The following is an 18,551-nucleotide window of genomic DNA, read 5'->3' as shown; positions in this document are numbered from 1 at the left end:
GAATGCTTTAAATGGATTTTTATTATATTTTAAATTGTCCTGTTCTACTGCTTGGCAGTTGACCACCCTGAGTTCCTGTGGGAAGAATGGAAGATAGAAATTTTATTTTTAAAAATTAATTAATAAAATAAAATTTCTATATGGTACACATTAGTAAATTCTGACTTGTCAACATGCACACCCAACTTTAAATATACATGTAAACATTTCAGGGGCATAAAAAAAAAAGGTTAAAGGATGTGAAGCATTGCTAACTTGCATTTGAAAATGTTCCTGATTCATTACTACCCTCTCCTTGTTCTGATTCTTAAATTCTATTAAAAGAATTATCTGGAAATTAAAATCACAAACCAATTCATTGCACAAGAACTTCTGGCAAAAGCATTTTCATGTGTCTATTGCCTAAGAATGCCATCCAACCAATCTCAGTGTCTTCTCAGCAACTCCCTAAAATTGCATCACACTAATAAATCAACAGCTGCTATCTATCCTAAAGGTTGACACAGAGCTCTGTCGCCTTCTCTTTCCTGCAAAGATTTTCACTTTTTTCCAATACATTTTTATCTTTACCCCAATGTTCCATTTCCTTCCTCTAGTCCTTACAATTGCTGAAAACTCAACTTTTTATCTTTAACTAGCCTCTTTTCCTGTTTTGCACAGTTACCTCCCTAGTCCAACAGCTGAAAAGATGACAAATGAAGTTATTTAAAAACAACATGCAGGACTTTTACTTAATTATAACGACACAAGTATTTTACGTTGAATTTTACTACTTGATGTATCTGAATATTAGGTAAGTTTTAAGAATTCAAACACAACTCAGCAAAAGCTTTTCTGATTCAGAACGCTTTTCAGGAACAACCAATTGATCTGCTTGTTTTTATATTGAACGTTTGCTGCTGTTTTCGTATTTTCTTGCTTAGAACTGGGATGTGATGTGCTCTAACCTGTTTTACTGGATTTTTTAAATTGTAAGCCACTCAAAGATCTGGTTAAAACCAGAATGATAGAATGCGATATTTGGAGATTATTTAAAATACCACAGTCCTATTAATTAACCCATACATTATTTCAATGTATTCAGAATATAGCATATGTTACACCAAATTCTGTTACTGCAGCAGAGTCATTACAGATGTAACAATCAGGTCAGTTTCCAGGACAGAAGCTGCATCTTTGTCCCCAAAGGATTGTGAGGCAACAGGGGGAGCTATAGCTTCAAATCCTGGGGGGCTATCCAGATGAATTTGCCTGGATCTGGGGCAGGGAAGACATCAACTTTAGACCTGTACTTAGCGAGTCACACCTGTAGGCAACTTCTGTACAACCAAGCTTACTTCTGATCTGTTCCTATGCTACAATAACTTGAATACAATAACTTTTTTCTGGTGGGAAAAAGAGATGCAACACTTTCTACAAGTAGGATTCACATTCTGCACCCATCCACAAAAGAAACCAAGGCTGCCTTTTCCCTTCAAGAAATGGCCACATGCAAACTCCCCAGAAGTATCTCCTGTTTTCAAGTCTGTTTTAAGGCTGTACTGAATATACATCAGCTACAGGTTTTCTGCAACAAAATGTACTAACAAAAGGGAGAAAAGGAATGAAAATGAGCTACTTGGAAAGAACGGGGGTGGGGGTGGGGATCCATTTCTTCATTAACACTGCTTTCAAAGCTACCTCTTAACAGACAGCAATGTAGGCCCTTCAACGTTAGGTGCCAAGTAATCACAGATGCAGAGATGCTAGCTCTTCTGAATCAGGTGAAGCACTTTTGCAGCCTTGCATAGATTACTCTTAATTTATGGAAGAATAATCATGTTGGACATGATTGTACATTAGAGATTGCTAGAGGTGCATGCTTAGGGAAAATTCACACGTAGCCTTGGTTTCATGATTCAAGTGCCACTAACTTAGAGGTGCTTTACTCATTTATTCAACCTGTTTGTATGTGCTGCCTTGTATAAAGCAATGCTACTGTGGTTAAGAGAAACTCTTGTACCAGCATGCTCTAGGCCTCAGAAGCTTGCAATGCAGCAAGAAACAAATGAGAAGCCTTAACTCCCAAGTGTCAAAGAAACCAAGGAGGCAGGGAGGGGGGCAGCAGTCCTCTTTCAATTCCCTGCTGCTAACAACAGTCCAACAGGCAGGCAGAGCTAATCTCAACTATGCCTGGGACTGTAAGGAAAAACGAGCACCCCGGGTGCATTTTGTCTGGTTGCCTGGCAGAGAAATTAGAATTTTATTGTTAGTGCACTGCTTTCTCTGCAAGACTTGATCGAAAAGCTCAGAATCAGAAATAATATTTTATATTGTATATTTTTAAAAAATAAATAAAAAGGTGTGTTGCGACCATGATTTGTCACCCTGGATTTTGTTCTACTACATTTAGACTTTCCTCCCTGTTCAAAGATGTTTGATGGAGGAACTGATCCAGAGAATTAATGCTCGCACCATTTCATCTCTGTGCTTTATGAATTAGCATCTGTTGCCAACCTCAGGTTTGCTCCAAGCCAGCGGAGCCAAAGGATCCCAAGTGCTGCATTGAATCTATAGCTTGTTGGTTAACTAGGTCACCCTTTTGCAAAGCTGCTAGCCAGTCCTTTATGCATGCACTGCTGGCACTGGGCCAAATCTCTGTCCTCAGTTACACGTGTGAAACCCACCGTGACAAGCGAGATTGTTCAGAATCCAACACAGACACATGGTAGAATCTGGTCTATTATTCTCCTTGTGTCTCATCAAATGCTGGGTGCCAACATACTGTACAAAGGGAGAGAGGCCGCACTGGGTCAAACACAAGTGCTTCCCACGAGCTTTTATCTATGTCTGTTCTGTTGCCTATAACACTGGGAATCGAGGATTGCTTTGACCAGAAATGGCATGCACCTTGGTGGGTGGACATGTGCCAAAATGAAATTTCCTTTTGAGAAAATGGGTTTTGCCACAAATACAGGTTCTCACCGATGGTCAAGTTCAGGGCCAGGTGTGTCCCCCGCTCCAGTTCAAAGGAGCTAGCAAGACATTTCTGACTTTTCCTACATGTGCAATACAGCTGTGTGTCCTGCCTTTGGCGGAGGTGCAAACAGTTCATCCCAACCCTCTGCATGCTAGCTGAGGAGTGGAAGTCCATTGATCTCCTACCTAATGTGAGTCATACCAGCAGCATTATTTTTGTTACGAGAAAACAAGAGGAGAAAGGGGTAAAGGTAGAAAGACGTGCCGTCAAAAACAAAATGAAATACAGGAATGGGTCCCATGTGGCAAGCTGCGGTTAATGATGAGTCCAAGGTCTGAAAAGGTTGAAACAGGTCTTAGAGAGGCTGATGTAATCTAATCGTTAGGCAAAAGGTTCACTTTGGACTTGGGATGACCTTCTGGACCTCTTCACCCTATCTATTTCAAACACTTCATCAAGTTTTGGTTTCATGCATCTCAACTGACCAAACTTCCACCATTTCCCAAGAGCCATTTCAATTTCTACAGTGTTTTCCCCCGAAGACCCAACCAGAGAGTCTCTTTACTCAGTTTGATCTTATTGTGTCCTGCTACCAGCTTATTAGAATTCATTCATATCTGCTCTATGGGAAAGCAAAGAGGAGAGGTGAAGGGGACATGTGCTTTCAAAGGGCTGAGTGCTAAGTTAGCTCCAGAAAAGGAATCTCAATTTGGTATTGAAGAGAAGGAAGTAGAATTAGATGGGTGGCAGAAGCAGGGATGGATAAAACCACAGGAAAGGTATTTGAAAAGCCAGAATGATCAGTAGAAAAAATGCAATACAAATAAGAATAATGGGGGAATGTTGGTGAAACACACACAGGGATCCTGGTGAAACATGAACTGAAGGAGAACCAAACCAATATAGCAGACTAGCTATAGCTATATCCAGATAAATTTTCAAAAAGTCTGATAATATATGTACTGGGCAAGTATCTCTATTTTAACCACTTTTGTCATGCTAATTTCTGGTTAAATAGGTTTAGCAGGCTTTTGTTGTGTTTCAAAAGCCTGTTTCACCAGGAACAAATAACAGAGTTAAAAAAGACATATGTGCACCATAAGCTCTACTATATTACCTGAAAAACTGTTATTTGTACACAAGACAGCATAGGATAACAAAGAATTGACAAGTGACACTGTAAGAAAAAATACAAAAATGAGCAGCAACGTTGAAGGGGCTCACTAACTAAAGGTGAGAAGGGATTAGTTCATATTGTGTGTTAATATGGTGCATAAAGTTTTGAAATGAGAGTAGGAGAACAAAAGAAGCAAAATATGAGAGAGTGCATTTTTGTGTACCACGTTCACATATGATACACAATACATTGTGTAACAGATGGGAATTATATTTATTTATTCCTTATATGCCACACTTCTAGTGCTTACACATCACTCAGCTTCAACAGTAGGCTTTAAAAAAAATTATGCCACATCTGCATGCTTTATCACACGTATACAACACAAACAATATGTACACTTCTGTAGTCAATTCCTAGAAACAAAATATATTATTGTACAAAGGTTTGACTTGAGGTTGCAAAAAGGTGATTGTGTGTTTAATATTTTGTATATATAACGTTGTATCATGAAAAAGAATGTATAATGGAAAACACTGGGGTAATGAATGCTGGGAGGGGGGAGATAAGGGGAAGTGAAGAAAGTAATTAAGTCTGTACAGTATCCTAAACACACTTACTGGGGTGTAAGCTTTATTAAATATTGTGGCACTTACTTCTAAATAAGCATGCATAAGGGCTGGTACTGCAGGGCTACACTCTTATACATGGTTACAGGGAGAAAATCCCAGAGTGGTGGGGCTTACTTGTGAGTAAACATGCATAGGATCAGCTAAAAGGGAGCAAGAAGATACAAATTGAGAAGGCATGAAAGAGTAATTGAAAAAGCCATTGAGAGTAAAAATGGAAGGTAAGTCAGAACAGAGAAAGAGTGGTTAAGTGGAAACATGAGGGGGGAGGAATGAAGGGTAGTGTGTGAGAGGAATAAGGCAGTCAAAAAATGCTGAATGCAAGGAAGGAATTGGGAACATGGAAAAGGTGAGTGGACAAAAGGAGTATTAATGGGCAGTTAATAGAAGCCTAAAGAGGCAATGGGGTGAAAGGCATAACCCAAGGAAGGGGATGATGATGATGATGATGAGAAAAGCACAGTACTCAAGATACGATGCTTACTTATCACTCAACATGCCTTTTGCAAGCCACTTCACAATTTTAACAGCTATGCATTACAACCCCATGTTGCACACACTCTCTAGAACCTGTAGTCTTCAACATGTTTTAAATCACGTATATCACAGAAACACACTGCACAGAGCTTCAGAGATCTTCCAGCTTTTCAGCATACATCTTCATGGTTGAAAAACCAATGTGTGTCCCCACTTCAAAGATGATGGCATTAGCAGACCAACAGACATAACACGGGTCTGCAGCGCATTACCTGTTAAAGTCACATCTGAAGTTGTTCCAAGTTATATACTTTACAGCACAATATGCTTTACACACATCCCTCCAAGTTTTAATGGGGCTTACTTACTCCCCAGATAAGTGGATTTAAGACTGCAGTCTCAAGCCGGTCTGTTGTTCCCACCCTTTCAAGACATGCTTATGAGGCAAAGTGAGGAACTGTAATCCATGTTAACACTTGTGAAGACAGAGCAACTTAATACAGTAGTAACAATTCCAGATTAATTCTGAATGAACTCAAAAGATAAGATGGAGGTGTGGGGACAGAGGGGAGCTGTGGAGAGGTAACCAAAGGGGTTAAGGAAGAGGGCACTATACAATACTAAATGAAGGTGGGATGTATTTGAGCCAGGGTTCAGCCCTGCAACCTATTTCCAGTGTGCAAAAGGTGCAGCCCTGATGGAAAACCATACCTCTGAACATAGTCAGAAAGCCATTTCACGTTAATCAGCTATACAGGATTCAAAAGCAGAGCTTCCACACCAAAGGAATTGTTTCATCCCTGTCTATGGCAAGGGTAGCCAACATGGTGCTCTCAAGGTGTGGAGGACTTCGATTCCCATCAGCCTCAGCCAGCATGACCAATGGTCAGGGACGATGGGAGTTGTATCTTGACAGCACCATATTGACTACCCTCATCTATGACACATTTTACAGCACTGGTCTTCAAGTGGTGGGTCACTGCCTGGTCCAAGGGGGGTCGCAAGGGGAGCAGTACCACCATGATAACAGATGGGGAAAGATTAAGAAATGGGTCCTCATGCACATGCTTGGGTGAAAAGTGGGTCCTGGGTCTGAAAAGGTTGAAGATACCTGATTTAGAGCACATAGGCTCTTTGGGGCAGGGACCTGTCATTTCTCAGGCACTCTGCTAAAAGAACCGTTACCATTGATAGCATCTTAATTAATGAAGTAGTGAACAGAAATTTAATTCAGAAGGCGGCAAAACCTGAGGAAAGGCATGGGAGGAAAAGGATGCCAAGAGAAAGAGTGTGTTTGTGTGTGCAGAGGGAGAGATGAAGAAGCGCCTCCTCACTCACCTCCTTGAGCTTCAGGCGCCGGACTCGGTTCTCGGGGTCCTCGGTGCCGCCTTTCCTCCTTCCCAGCACCGGGTGGCGGAGGCTGCGGCGGAAGACCTCGTAGTCGAAGCGGAACGGGGCTCTCGTCTGCCGGAGCGGGGCCGCGCTGCCGGTGCCGCTTCCCGCCGCCTTCTTCTCCCCGGGCGGCCCCTGGCGGTGGAGCGGGCTGAGGCGCTCTCGGCGGGAGGAAGTGGCGGCGGCGGCTTCCATCACCGCCGCCGCCTGCGCGGGGGGGAGTTTGGGGTCCCTGAGGCGACGAGGCGGCGGCGGGGCGGCGGCGTTGGGCGGGCTGGGGGCGGCATGGCGGCGGGCAGGGTCGGCCCCGGGCGGCGGTGGCGGCGGCGACGTGAGGCTGCGGAGCCCGTCCAAGTCCCCGCCCGCGTCACCGGCGCCCCCTCGGCGGGGCAAGAAGAGGCGCTTGAAGCGGGAAGAGTCCGGCAGCAGGAAGAGGGCCCCGAAGCAGAGCGTGAGCAGGCCCGAGAGGAAGAGCAGGAAGAGGAACTTCTGCGGCAGCCGCAGACCCAGCGCCGACGGCGGCCAGCCCGGCATGCCCGGCAGCTTCCGCAGCAGCAGCATGGGCGCTCCGCAAGGCCCGGCACCAGCGGCGGCGAAGCCACCCCGGATCGAAGCTACCGGACCCGGCGCGAGGAGGTTGCGAGGGCGGCGGCAGCAGCAGCAGCAACCCCAGCGGGGCGTCAGACAGGCGACCCGAGCAACCTGCCGGGCGGGATCAAAGGGCGGGTGGTTGGGATCAGCTGTCTCAGAGCAGAGGAGAGAGCTATATGCTTAATAAAAATGCGCGCCCTGCTCCGTTGAGTGGATCCATCCACAGACTTAAAAAATAAAATTAAAAATCCCGGTTGTAAAAATAATAATTATAATAAAGGGTGGTGGTGCAGGAGTGTGAAAATGCGCGCTTCTCCCGAGCTACAGTTAAAAATTGGCGTTCTTCAAGAAAGGACACGTGTATCAGTCTAGACTAGACACCCCAGGAACAGAGACAGAGAGGGACCCACCCGGGCGCGCTTCTTTGCCACCGTCCCACTCTGCTTTGCAGCCCTTGTCCCTGGGAGAAGTTGCAGCAGCTGCTCCGGGTTGCTCTTCCAGCCGGGCAAGAAGTTGAGGAGTTGCTTGACGAGATGCTCAGCGGAGAGACACGCAGGGAGAGATAAGCAGCCTCCTCTTCCTGCCTGCCCTCCTGCCGCCTCTTCGCGCACACGCTTGTAAGAGGAGTTCCCCCTTCTGGCACGAAGGCTACGGCCGAGGCATCGCTGCCTCCTTAGGGGTCCTGAGACAGCAGATGGAGGCAGCCCTGGCCAGACAGAAAGGGAGGGGAGTATCTGGCGGATCTTTCTTTTTCTTTCCCTTTACTTCGTCCACGCCTTGCTCCCTCCTTGCTTACTGCTGCTGCTATTAAGCACCAGGGGTGCTGTTCTCTGTCTGGTTCAGGGGCAGATCCGGATGGGTGATGGGTTCATGATGCAGCATTTCTGCAGGGAAAGGAGCGGGAGCTTGGCGCGCTCTGCACAAGGGAGCTGTTGCGCACGGGGGGCGCGATCGGCTGGTCCCAAGCGCGGCGTTGTCTGCAAACCCCCCTCCGTCCTTCTCTCTCCATCCACTTCAGCCCGGCCTCTCTCGCTCGCTCTTTTCCCGGACGGACTCACCATCAGCTTTCGTCTGTTGCAAGCCGCATCCTCGAGGCTTCGCAGATCGGGTTCTTCTGGCAATAATCGGCCGGCGGTTTAGGGAAAAGCCGAACGTTCATCTCCTCCTCCTCCCTCCAAAAAGAAAAAAAGAAAAGGGGAGGATCTACAAGGCCAGAGGAGGGGTTTGGATGGGGCGGAGGGAATAAAAGAAAAAGGGGAGAATCAAACTACTGTATCGCTAATATCCCTCTTGCTCATCTCTAGGTAAGACTTCGTGGGAATCTCCTTCTTAGCTTGCAAGCAAATGCACCTAATGCAGAGTAATTTCTTTTTTAAAATAAACGTCGTCGGGTAGCTATTTGCTTGCTTTCTTCTCTTTTTATGACCATCTGGCAAACTGCATCCCGACTTTCGTGGCTCCTCCTTCCTTCTCCTCCTCCCCAGAGAAGAAACGATTCACAACTTTTTCTTCCTTGTTCATTGGATGGAAGCAACTGTCTCTTTAAAAAAAAAAGCCTCGAGAGAATACACTAGAGATCCACAGCTCTAATCGGAGATCCACACTTCGGTTTGAGAAAGCTAGAGGTTGGGAGGGAAATTGTGCATTTCATTATTGGGCCGGGCGGACAGTTGGTTGCCTGAGCTCCCAGCCCCAGACTCTCTCTCTCTCTCTCGGTCCTTCAGGCACTGAAGTCTCTGAAATCGCTGCCTCCCTTCTGGTCTTGCTATTGTCTGGGCACAGATGTTGGGAAAGCGGAGAGAAAAGGCTGCTTCTGCCTTTGCTCGCTTCTCGCTGCCAATGGGTCTAAGTGCCCACTAAATAAGGCTGCTGCCAGGCGAGCTCCCCAGAGGCAGCGGGCCTCTCTCGCGCTTCCCATCCAAGAATTACAGGTTCGGTACCTCCCTCCTCCTAACTGCACCAGGCTCATCAAACGCAATTACAGCCCTGCCGAAGCGGCTGCCAGTTCGCATCTTTCCTGGAGATCCAAACAGCGCTGCTGGCCAGCATCGGACTGCACTTACTGCTGCCCCCTCCGCAGCTCGGCTCTTACTGCGACAGCAGCAGCTCCTGCTCCAGCCGGCCCCGCCTCCTCCGGTCCGGCCCCGCCTCCGCGCGTGGGCCCCGCCTGGCTCGCACACCCTCCCCCTCGCAGGCCACGCCCCCTCCCAGCGGTTGATGTTCCCCTCGAGAGGAAGAGCGAACGCGCGCGCCGCCGCCGCTGCCTAGTTTTGGCGCGCGCTTCTCCCCCTCTTCCCGCCTCCCCTCCCACTATTGGACCAGTATGCGTGGCTACTCCCCGACTGATTGGCGCACCAGGACTAAAGCTCCCTCTCGTTATTGTTTACCACGGCGGCCGGCTAGAGCTTCTCCGCCTCGTACGCTATTGGTTGGCAAGCTCTTCCCGTTCTGATTGGCTTGAGATGCTTCAGATCGTTGGAGAGGGCGGCCGAGCGTTACGCGGGGGTGGGAGCGGGTGGATGGCCGTCTTGTGAAGGAGGCAGACACGTGTTGGGGCGTGCCTCTCTTTTTTTCATTTAAGAGCCGCATATCTAATAAACACAGCAGAGTCTGATTTCACCTTAAAGGCTGACACATGTACTATGGGATACGATTTCCAGAACTAGAGTCCATTTCCTCCCAGTCCACAATGGCTAATTATGTCGCAATGCATTTTCTCGGAAACGTGTGTAATAAAATGGTTTGGATTAAAAATCAATTTCTCAATATGCCGCGCTGGCAACGCCAGTTTGAGGCTAGCTGGGGTTGTTGCACTATTTGCAGATCAGTTTTGTGATTCTGTTGAAGCGTTCTCATATTACACATGCTGTTCTTAATGGTAAAAAAATTCCCACATAGAACCAATTGGGTTGTGCATGATTTGGTTTTGGAGGGTCACAGAAAAAGAAGTGAAAACCTGCAGGTGCTGTCGTCAACTGTTTATTAGGGGACTGAATCAGGGATAGCCAATGCTGGGCCCTCCAGATCTTGTGGGTCTACAACTCAGACATCATCTGATCTGCTCCAGCCAGACTGTCCCCTCCCCCCCCCACAGGGTCCACAGACACCATATGCTCTGTGAGGAGGGGGGGAGGCAGCCAGCCACAGACAACATCAGGGTCTGCTCCTGGCTGGACTGCCCCTCCCCTAACTTTAAACGTTATATCATTTCTTTTAGTCCTCTAAAATTGTAAACTGCTTCAGCAGACAGGTGCATAACCTCTGCTTTACATACTTCAAACTGTCTGCTCTTTTTAAGGAAGATGTTCATCCGTATATCTACATGACATTTCTTAGTCTGGAATAGGGTAAACTTTCTTATAGAATTTGGGCAGACATTCCCTCAAATACACTATTATAGGTACAGTGGCACCTCGCAAGACGAATGCCTCGTAAGACGAAAAACTCGCAAGACGAAAGAGTTCTTCGTTTTTTGAGTTGCTTCGCAAGACGAATTTCCCTATGGGCTTGCTTCGCAAGACGAAAACGTCTTGCAAGTTTGTTTCCTTTTTCTTAAAGCCGTTAATACCCAGGGTGCATTGCTTGAAGAGGTGCAGTTCCGTGCTTCGCAAGACGAAAAATTCGCAAGATGAAAAAACTCGCAGAACGAATTAATTTCGTCTTGCGAGGCACCACTGTACAATGCTGCTCCTTCCATTGCATTTTCTCATCCATGTTTGGGGAGGGGATGTCATTCGAAGCTTTGGGTTGCACTGCCATCAATATGTTGATGACATACACAAACATGTGACACCACTTTTGCACCACTTGCCTTGGCTACCAGACCATTTAAAAGTGCTGGTACTAACCTCTCAGACCCTAAACATTTTGGGACAGGACTACCTATAAAACTGTTTGCACCCATATTACCCAGTCCGATGGTCTAAGATCTGCATCTGAGGTCCAGCTTACATGCTCTAAGGTGAAACTGATTAGCTTGGTGAGCCCACAATACAGGGCCTTTTTGGTGGTAGTCACAGGGTTGTAGAACTCATTTCCAGTTAAAATTCATTTGGCTCCTTCAGCTCTGGCATTAAAAAAGGTCTAAAAACTTATCTTTTTTAATATTGCCTTTGCTTAAGAAAATTTTGGTCATCAAATCCACTACAGCGGTACCTCGGGTTACAGAACTTTGTTTCAGGATGAGAACAGAAATCATGCGGCAGCAGTGGAAGCCCCATTAGCTAAAGTGGTACCTCAGGTTAAGAACAGTTTCAGGTTAAGAACGGACCTCCGGAACGAATTAAGTTCTTAACCCGAGGGGCCACTGTATCTGTTATGCATCTATTTGACTAAATCTGCTCAGTGCCTCATAGTGTCCCTGAGCTTCTGCTGTTCTGTTTCTCTCTATGCATCATTTTGTGAGGGACTGGACCTGAAAAGTGACTAATACAGAAATGGGATAAAATAAGCAAACATATGATCTTCAGCTGGTGGATCAGGACCCAGAACTGATCTAAGAAGCTGCAACAGCAGAGGCATCCTCAGTGCATGTTTGATCTAAAGGCTGGTCCCAGATCTGAAAAGGTTGACAACTACTAATTCTAACAATGGAATATTTTATATTTACAGCCTGCTTTTACTCTGAGGAATTCAAACCTCAGAGCAACTTGTAGCTTGACAACCTTGTGAGACAGGGAGAGAAAGAGTTAAGACCAACTGCAGGTTTGAAGGACAACTTTGACAAAGTATTCTCTCCTGGGGTCCCTCCTACATCAATGGGCCCCTCCCAGCAGGCTTATTAGGTGGTGGCAGCAGTATGATCTGCACCAGAAAACCCGGAACTGCCTGTCACTTTAATTTCTTCCTATGCTCTGACTTGTTGCCCAGAGGTATTGTGGAAATTGAAATAGGAGGCAGCTTCCAAATCCAGCTTCCCAACACAAGGAGCCTGAGCCAGCACCAGTGGTGGAAATTGCCAGAGTCCTGGAGCATTTAAGGATGTTGGGTGCTGATGCCAGCTTGGGGAAGAGTTATTTTTCTTTAATACAGTGGTACCTTGGTTTAAGAACAGCTTAGTTTATGAACAACTTAGATCAAGAACGCTTCAAACCTGGAAATAGGTGTTTTGGTTTGTGAACTTTGCCATGGAATAAGAACATGTTTCACTCCCTGTTGAGTGTGTTCCTTTTGTAAACCGAGTCCCCTGCTGCTATGGAAAAGCATGCCTTGGTTTAAGAACGCTTTGGTTTAAGAATGAACTTCCGGAACTGATTAAGTTCATAAACCAAGGTACCACTGTACACCCATTCTCCTGCAGTTCGGACAATCTATTTCTTGAGCATCCATCCTGATTAGATTGCACAAAGCTTATGCAGAGGTAAGATTATACCCTGCCTTTACAAGCATTCGTTCTGATTTGCACATAGGGAGTTTATATTACAATGAGCACTCACCCTACATTTATCCTGATTTGCTTGCAGGGTGTTCATACATTGTGTTATTCAGTCAGTCAGTCATTCCACACTTTCCAATGCATTTCTCCATCACTTTCCTAACTGCAAATAATTTGTTTGTTTGTTTTTTAAGTGGATTGCTTCTGCTAGGGCAACAGAGCACTTTAATCCTCTTTAATCATGCAAACCTAAATTTCCTGGCATGCACTTGAATCCATCCTGCAAAATATTAACATTCAGGAGGTGCCCCCAGTGAACTCTGTGACAGTGGCGTAGCGTGGGGGGTGCAGTGGGGGCCGGCCGCACCGGGCGCAACATCTGGGGGGGCGCGCTCGCACTTGCAGCTCTCTGCCCCTACTAAAATCCACGGGTTAGGGGGCGCAAATTACTTGCCTTGCCCCGGGTGCTGACAACCCACGCTACGCCACTGCTCTGTGACTGAGCTGGAATTAGCAGGATTTTCCCACTGGAACCTGGTATTGCTGGATGGAACCAGATATTTAAGGCAAAAATAAGATAGATGCAAGCTATCTGATTCTCAAGCGAAAACAACCAGATACTGCAGCTTATCATTTGTTTGCAGAGCTGAAGAACAAAACACACTTGAGTCCATGAATGGAAGAGAAGAGACGAAAAACGAAGGGAGATGTACACAAGAGCTGCACCTACAATGAAGACATCTAAAGGATGTAAAAAATAAGATATTCCATTTTTAAGGTAGATCACTGGCCTCAAGGATAAATACGTAATTACATTAAAAGCAAGCAAATTAGAATGGAGAGGTGTAACACAGAAAACCAAGCCTCCCCCTCTATTGTTGTAATTCAATCAAGGCTGGATCTATGAAAAACTGATAAGATAAACTGGAAAGGACAGTTAGAAGGCCCAGGTGTAATTACAGAGAGAGTAGAATCTTGTTGTATTATGAGGTCTATTTTTAGCAGGACCGGAAGAAATAATTTCAAAGAAAGTAGTTTTTATAGCCATAAGAAAAACTGAATTTAATATCTACTGTTATAGGAAAAAGCCAGGAGAGGGAAGAGACATGCAATTGTTATGGACAGAACTGGAGGCAAAAAAAACTTTTGACGGGGTAATTAAGTTTATTTGTAAATCCTCCAGCTTGTCTTGTAAAGGCAGGCCTGGTCCTTCTGGCGAAGACACTTCCATCTCCTCTGCAGTAGCCGTTCAAATCCATGTCATGTGAATATCTGGCATAGCGAGGTAATGAGAAGCATGAAATTGTGCCTTCTGGATGCACACATATGGGACAAAAATGTCTGTAGTCTTTCCAGGCAGTCTTATCCGCTTGGCACATGTGATCATTAGAGGCTGTCCCATGAAATCTGGAAGGATCTGGATGGATTCTATTGGATGTTTCTATTAATGCTTATACGTTTTGTGATAATGTTAGTAATAGGGCATTGTGTTAAGGAGATTGGGAGAGGGGCTTAATAAATTAGTGTAATTTGACACAAAAGTTTTTTGGGTATATAATATGTTTGATCATTTACATAAATTTATGTGTTATTAATGAAGAAAATACAGTTGTCATCTATTTGCTACTGTTCACAATCTTGTATTTTTATGAGAAAAAATAATCAGGTATCCATAGGTTATAGACAATGCTGTTCCTACTCAGAGTAGACCCACTGAAGTAGTATTTATTTATACCTCACCTTTTCCCTATGAATAATAGGCTCATTAATTTCAATGTGTCTACTCTGAGTAGAACTAAGGTGGCTACAACTCCATCCTTGACAACCTAGCCTTTTTATTATAAATTGTTATTTTATTGTCAATCACCTTTTATCAGGGTCTCTAAATAACGAACAGATCCCAGGTTCACAGACAACAATGTATTTTAATAGACATTTAAATAAATTTGTATTCTTGCAAATCAACTTTATTTTAAGCATTTGTTTTGTTGCACAGAACAGCTTGAATTCTAAGTGAAATCTAGGGATCTGTCGCGAGACCTTAGAATTTCAATTTCATTTTCTTCCTATAAAGAGGAGTTCGTACAATCTCTATCACCACCCCCACCCGGCTTCTCTTTCTTCACATATTTATTCGTTCAACAGGCCAAAACCAGATTTGCAGCTGGCTTAAAAAAAACACCCACCTTGTCACTTCTCTTAGCTGGGAGTTCTGCAGAAATTAGACAAAGAGCTTTGCTTTTGTTTTATTTTATTTATTTTGGCGACAAGCTGAAGATGCCTTGAATATGATAAAAGGGTTGAATGGCTCAGCACAGTATCCCTTCTCCCTCTTTCCACAGAAATCAAACACCAACCAGGCAAAAAATGTAGAAGAAGAACTAAGTAGTAGAAGAACTAAGAGGTGTCTTGGGAAAGTTACATCCAGGCAACCAATGAAATAGTTTTTTTCACTCCTTTATAGCTCTGCAATAAAGAGCATTTGGGAAGGAAGCTGAATCAGATGCACCTCAGAAGGCTGGATACCTCAGTTTATCGGTTTCCACTGTGGAAACAATCTAGTCTCCATTTTTCGAGGAGTCCAGGGGCAGCCATTTTGGCACTTGAGGCAAAACGCCCCAGGGCCACCCGTACAATGCAGGGGGGACATGAGGCTCTGAAATGGCCCTCCCTCTTTGAGTCTCCCGCACCCAGCAGTGAGGCTTTTGCAGGGGCTTTTCCTTAAGGATCTAAGACTACGCGCCTTCAAATAAGAACACAAGCTACAGTTCTTAAGAGTGGTTTAACAGTCAATCCCTCTTCCTGGGGAAATCTGGAAATGGTAGTTCTATGAGGGGAATAGGGGTCTCCTAACATCTTCTAGCAACTTTAACAAACAGTTTCCAAGCACCTTTGTGGAGAAGTCATGCCTTTTTAAAGTAGTATGTATATGAGTGCTTGAAATACAGTATACATGCAACCAAATACATGTTTTAATAAACAACACCACAGACATTTTGCAGTTAAAAAACAGACAGGGAAATGCAATGAAAAGTGTGAGATGAATGATTCATTGGGAGATGTGTAAACACCATGCAAACAGATCAAGATGAACACTCGTTGTTTAACCTCCCCACAAACAAATCAGAACAAATGCTCAGTAAAGACTGGACATAGTCAAATCTCTAGGTAAGCTTTGTGCAAGCAAATCAGGAGGAATGCTCAATAAACAGATTGTCCAGAGGGGCCCTTTTTCTTGATCTCCTGTTCTGCTGCCCAGTAGTGAAAAAGCAAGGTGAGCTGTGTTTTAAAATACTATTTTTTTTTATCTCTACAGTCCCTGGGCCTCTCAGCCTGGAAAGGCAGCCTCTGCCACATGAGGCAGCTAAAGCTGTCCTCTTCGGTGGCAACCCATTTTTCCCCTCTCCTCTTTCCCCGCTGGAGTGGTTAAGAGAACATTACATCGCCTTGCAGGGGCCATAATGAAAATTTGAGTCCTGTCACACACTAAATAAAATAGCAAAAACTGACAGCTCACGGTCTGGATCTGAAACGGATCATTGCTTGCAGGGACTAGCATAAACCATAAGCCCTCTGAGGCAAGTAATGAAAACAGAGGAACACTTTTCATCTTTGGCCAAAACGTAAAACACAGTGGAAAGGATTCTGTTTTTGTCTTCTCCCCACCACCCCACCCTGGCCACCCATCTCAAAATGTTAGCAAAAATGGGAACGGAAGCTTTTGTTTCACATGGCTCTGACAGGATAATTCAGAGGTGGGGAACCTTTTTCACCCTGAGGGCCACATTTCTTTCTGAATGAACTTCCAGGGGGCACAGGTGTGTGTTTGGCAAGAGCCAAACGTGGGAGGAGCAACCATTGTGACTTAAACTTTGGACACAAGGCTACAGCCCAGCCACACAAAAGCTGAAGCTCGCTGCACACACCACCCCTTCCCTCCAGGCAAGCAAGAGTCAGTATCACAGTTTTTCAAGGATACATTTCAGCCAGGCGAAAGTACTCAAGGAGAATGTGAAGCAGGCCCAGTGAGTAGCATGGCTTGGGAGGCATCCTGAGGGCCAGATAGAGAGACCCTGGAGGGCCACCTTCAGCCCCTAAGCAGAGGGTTCCCATCCCTGCAATACAGTAAATGATTCAAAGCAGTTTTGATCAGTGTGGGAGGTGTGATCCAGAATCAGTGCACCTCTGGACAGGATGCAGTAGACTTGTGAGGAAAATGACTGGACCACAGAAGTGTGCTCTGCAGACTACAGAGCTGAAGGGAAGCACACTTTTGATGGTGGCAACATCTGGGCAGGGCTTTGGGGCAGATGTCTAGTGCCCCACTCATTACAACAAGGAGTGAAGGGACAGGATACCCAAATCCTGTCTGAAATCACCCCAGGCTTCAATAATCACACCAGGCCTCAAAACTGTCCAGAATTCCTTTTGTCTTCTAAAAATCCAAAACAGCTTTTCTCTGCTCTCCTCTGCTCTATCACAAGATGCTGTGCATAGGCAAAATGTTACTTTTAAAGGCTAATGAATAGGCTCTGTCATTGCCAAGAATACTCAGGCCTGAGAACTGAATCTTACCTCATTCGATTGCAACACCTTTGGACATGTTGAACTGCTTTCATTCCCCTTTTCCTGGGAAGGGTGCCAAGAGTCCAAGAGTCCCAAGACAGCTTTCTGTTCATGCTCAGAGGAACTCATGGGCAGGACTCTGGAAGAAGGAGGAGAAAAGGGGAGGGAACTGGAAAGGGGTATATATACTCTGTGCACATGACTGTCATAAGGCTACAGGAGAGCTGCCCCAAATGTTAGCTTACCACATTTTGAAGTCATGCACATTATCATAAAAAGCAGGTCCCCCCGCAAGACCATACACACCATGCATTTAAAGTGCCCTCTCAAGAATACTGGGAACTGTGGTTTATGTTTTACAGAGCTAAGATTCCCAGCTCCCTTCACAAACCACATTTCCCAGGAGTACTGGGGGAGGGAGAATGTGCTTGTGTAGTGCATATGCAGCCTAAATCCACAGACTAAAATTGCTCAGCTGCAGCACTGCACACTCTGACCTCTGGGGAACAAGGGTCACTGCCTCTCAGGAAGAGCATCCTGGAAAGGAGAAGACAAGCCGCTTGCTTTCCTCTTTCCTCCCCTTCAGATTCCTTTTTCCATTTGCATTGGGTCTATGAGATTATGAGCCAGTCAGCAAGGATTGCCCAATGTTTTCATATCTCTTCAGCATGCAGGAAATGTTAGTTCCTCTCCTGAGTCGCACCACAACCTCTTGAGGAAACTCCTGGGTAGGCTCATTAACTGTTATCGTTAAACTTGTAAGTAATAATAATTATTAATGTGGCTACCCAGTAGCTTCCCCAGGAGGTAGGTCATAAGAACATAAGAGCCCTGCTGGATCAGACCAAACGCTTGTCAAAACCAGCTGCCTGTTCTTACAGTAACCAACCAGATGCCTGTGGGAAGCCCAAAAGCAGGAGACGATGCAGCAGCACTCTCTCTGCTCCTGGTTTATAAAATTATGCGTGGCATGGAGAAGGTGGATAAAAAAAGGTTTTTCTCTCTCTCTCATAACACTAGAACTTGGGGACATCCAGTGAAGCTGAATGTTGGAAAGTTCAGGACAGACAAAAGAAAGAACTGTACTGTACTTCTTCACTTACGGTATATATGGTTAAACTGTGGAACTTGCTCCCACAGTGACAGCCACCAACCAAGATGGCTTTAAAAGAGGACTTTGACAAATTCATGGAGGACAGAGCTATCGGCGGCTACTAGCTATGATGGCTATGTTCTACCTCTCTTGTCAGAGGTAGTATGTCTCTGAATGCCAGCTGCTGGGAATTGCAGGTAGGCAGAGTTGCTGTTGCACTCAGGTCCTGCTTGTGGGCTTCTCACGGGAATCTGGTAAGCCACTGTGAGAACAGGATGCTGGACTAGAGTGGCCATTGGATGGATTCAGCAGGCTCTTATGTTCTTATGCTCTTATCTGAAGGCATGTAGTCT

At 45.4% G+C, this 18,551-nt stretch overlaps 1 protein-coding gene across 1 annotated transcript in view; it reads right to left on the bottom strand.

Annotated features, from left to right (window-relative positions):
• Positions 1-9,342, bottom strand: part of MAN1C1 (mannosidase alpha class 1C member 1) — a 128,820-nt gene extending 119,478 nt beyond the window's left edge. The window contains exon 1 of the mRNA XM_083625536.1: positions 6,521-9,342. Within this exon, the coding sequence (XP_083481662.1) occupies positions 6,521-7,135 (615 nt within the window). The 5' untranslated portion in view covers positions 7,136-9,342. The remainder of the gene's footprint in view (positions 1-6,520) is intronic.
• Between the last annotated feature and the right edge of the window lie 9,209 nt (positions 9,343-18,551).

The sequence above is a fragment of the Podarcis filfolensis genome (genome assembly GCF_964270895.1).
Source record: "Podarcis filfolensis genome assembly, chromosome: 8".
NCBI classification, from domain to species: Eukaryota; Metazoa; Chordata; class Lepidosauria; order Squamata; family Lacertidae; genus Podarcis; species Podarcis filfolensis.
The sequence above is the reverse complement of the archived record's forward strand: the minus strand, read 5'-3'. Positions and strand labels throughout refer to the sequence as shown.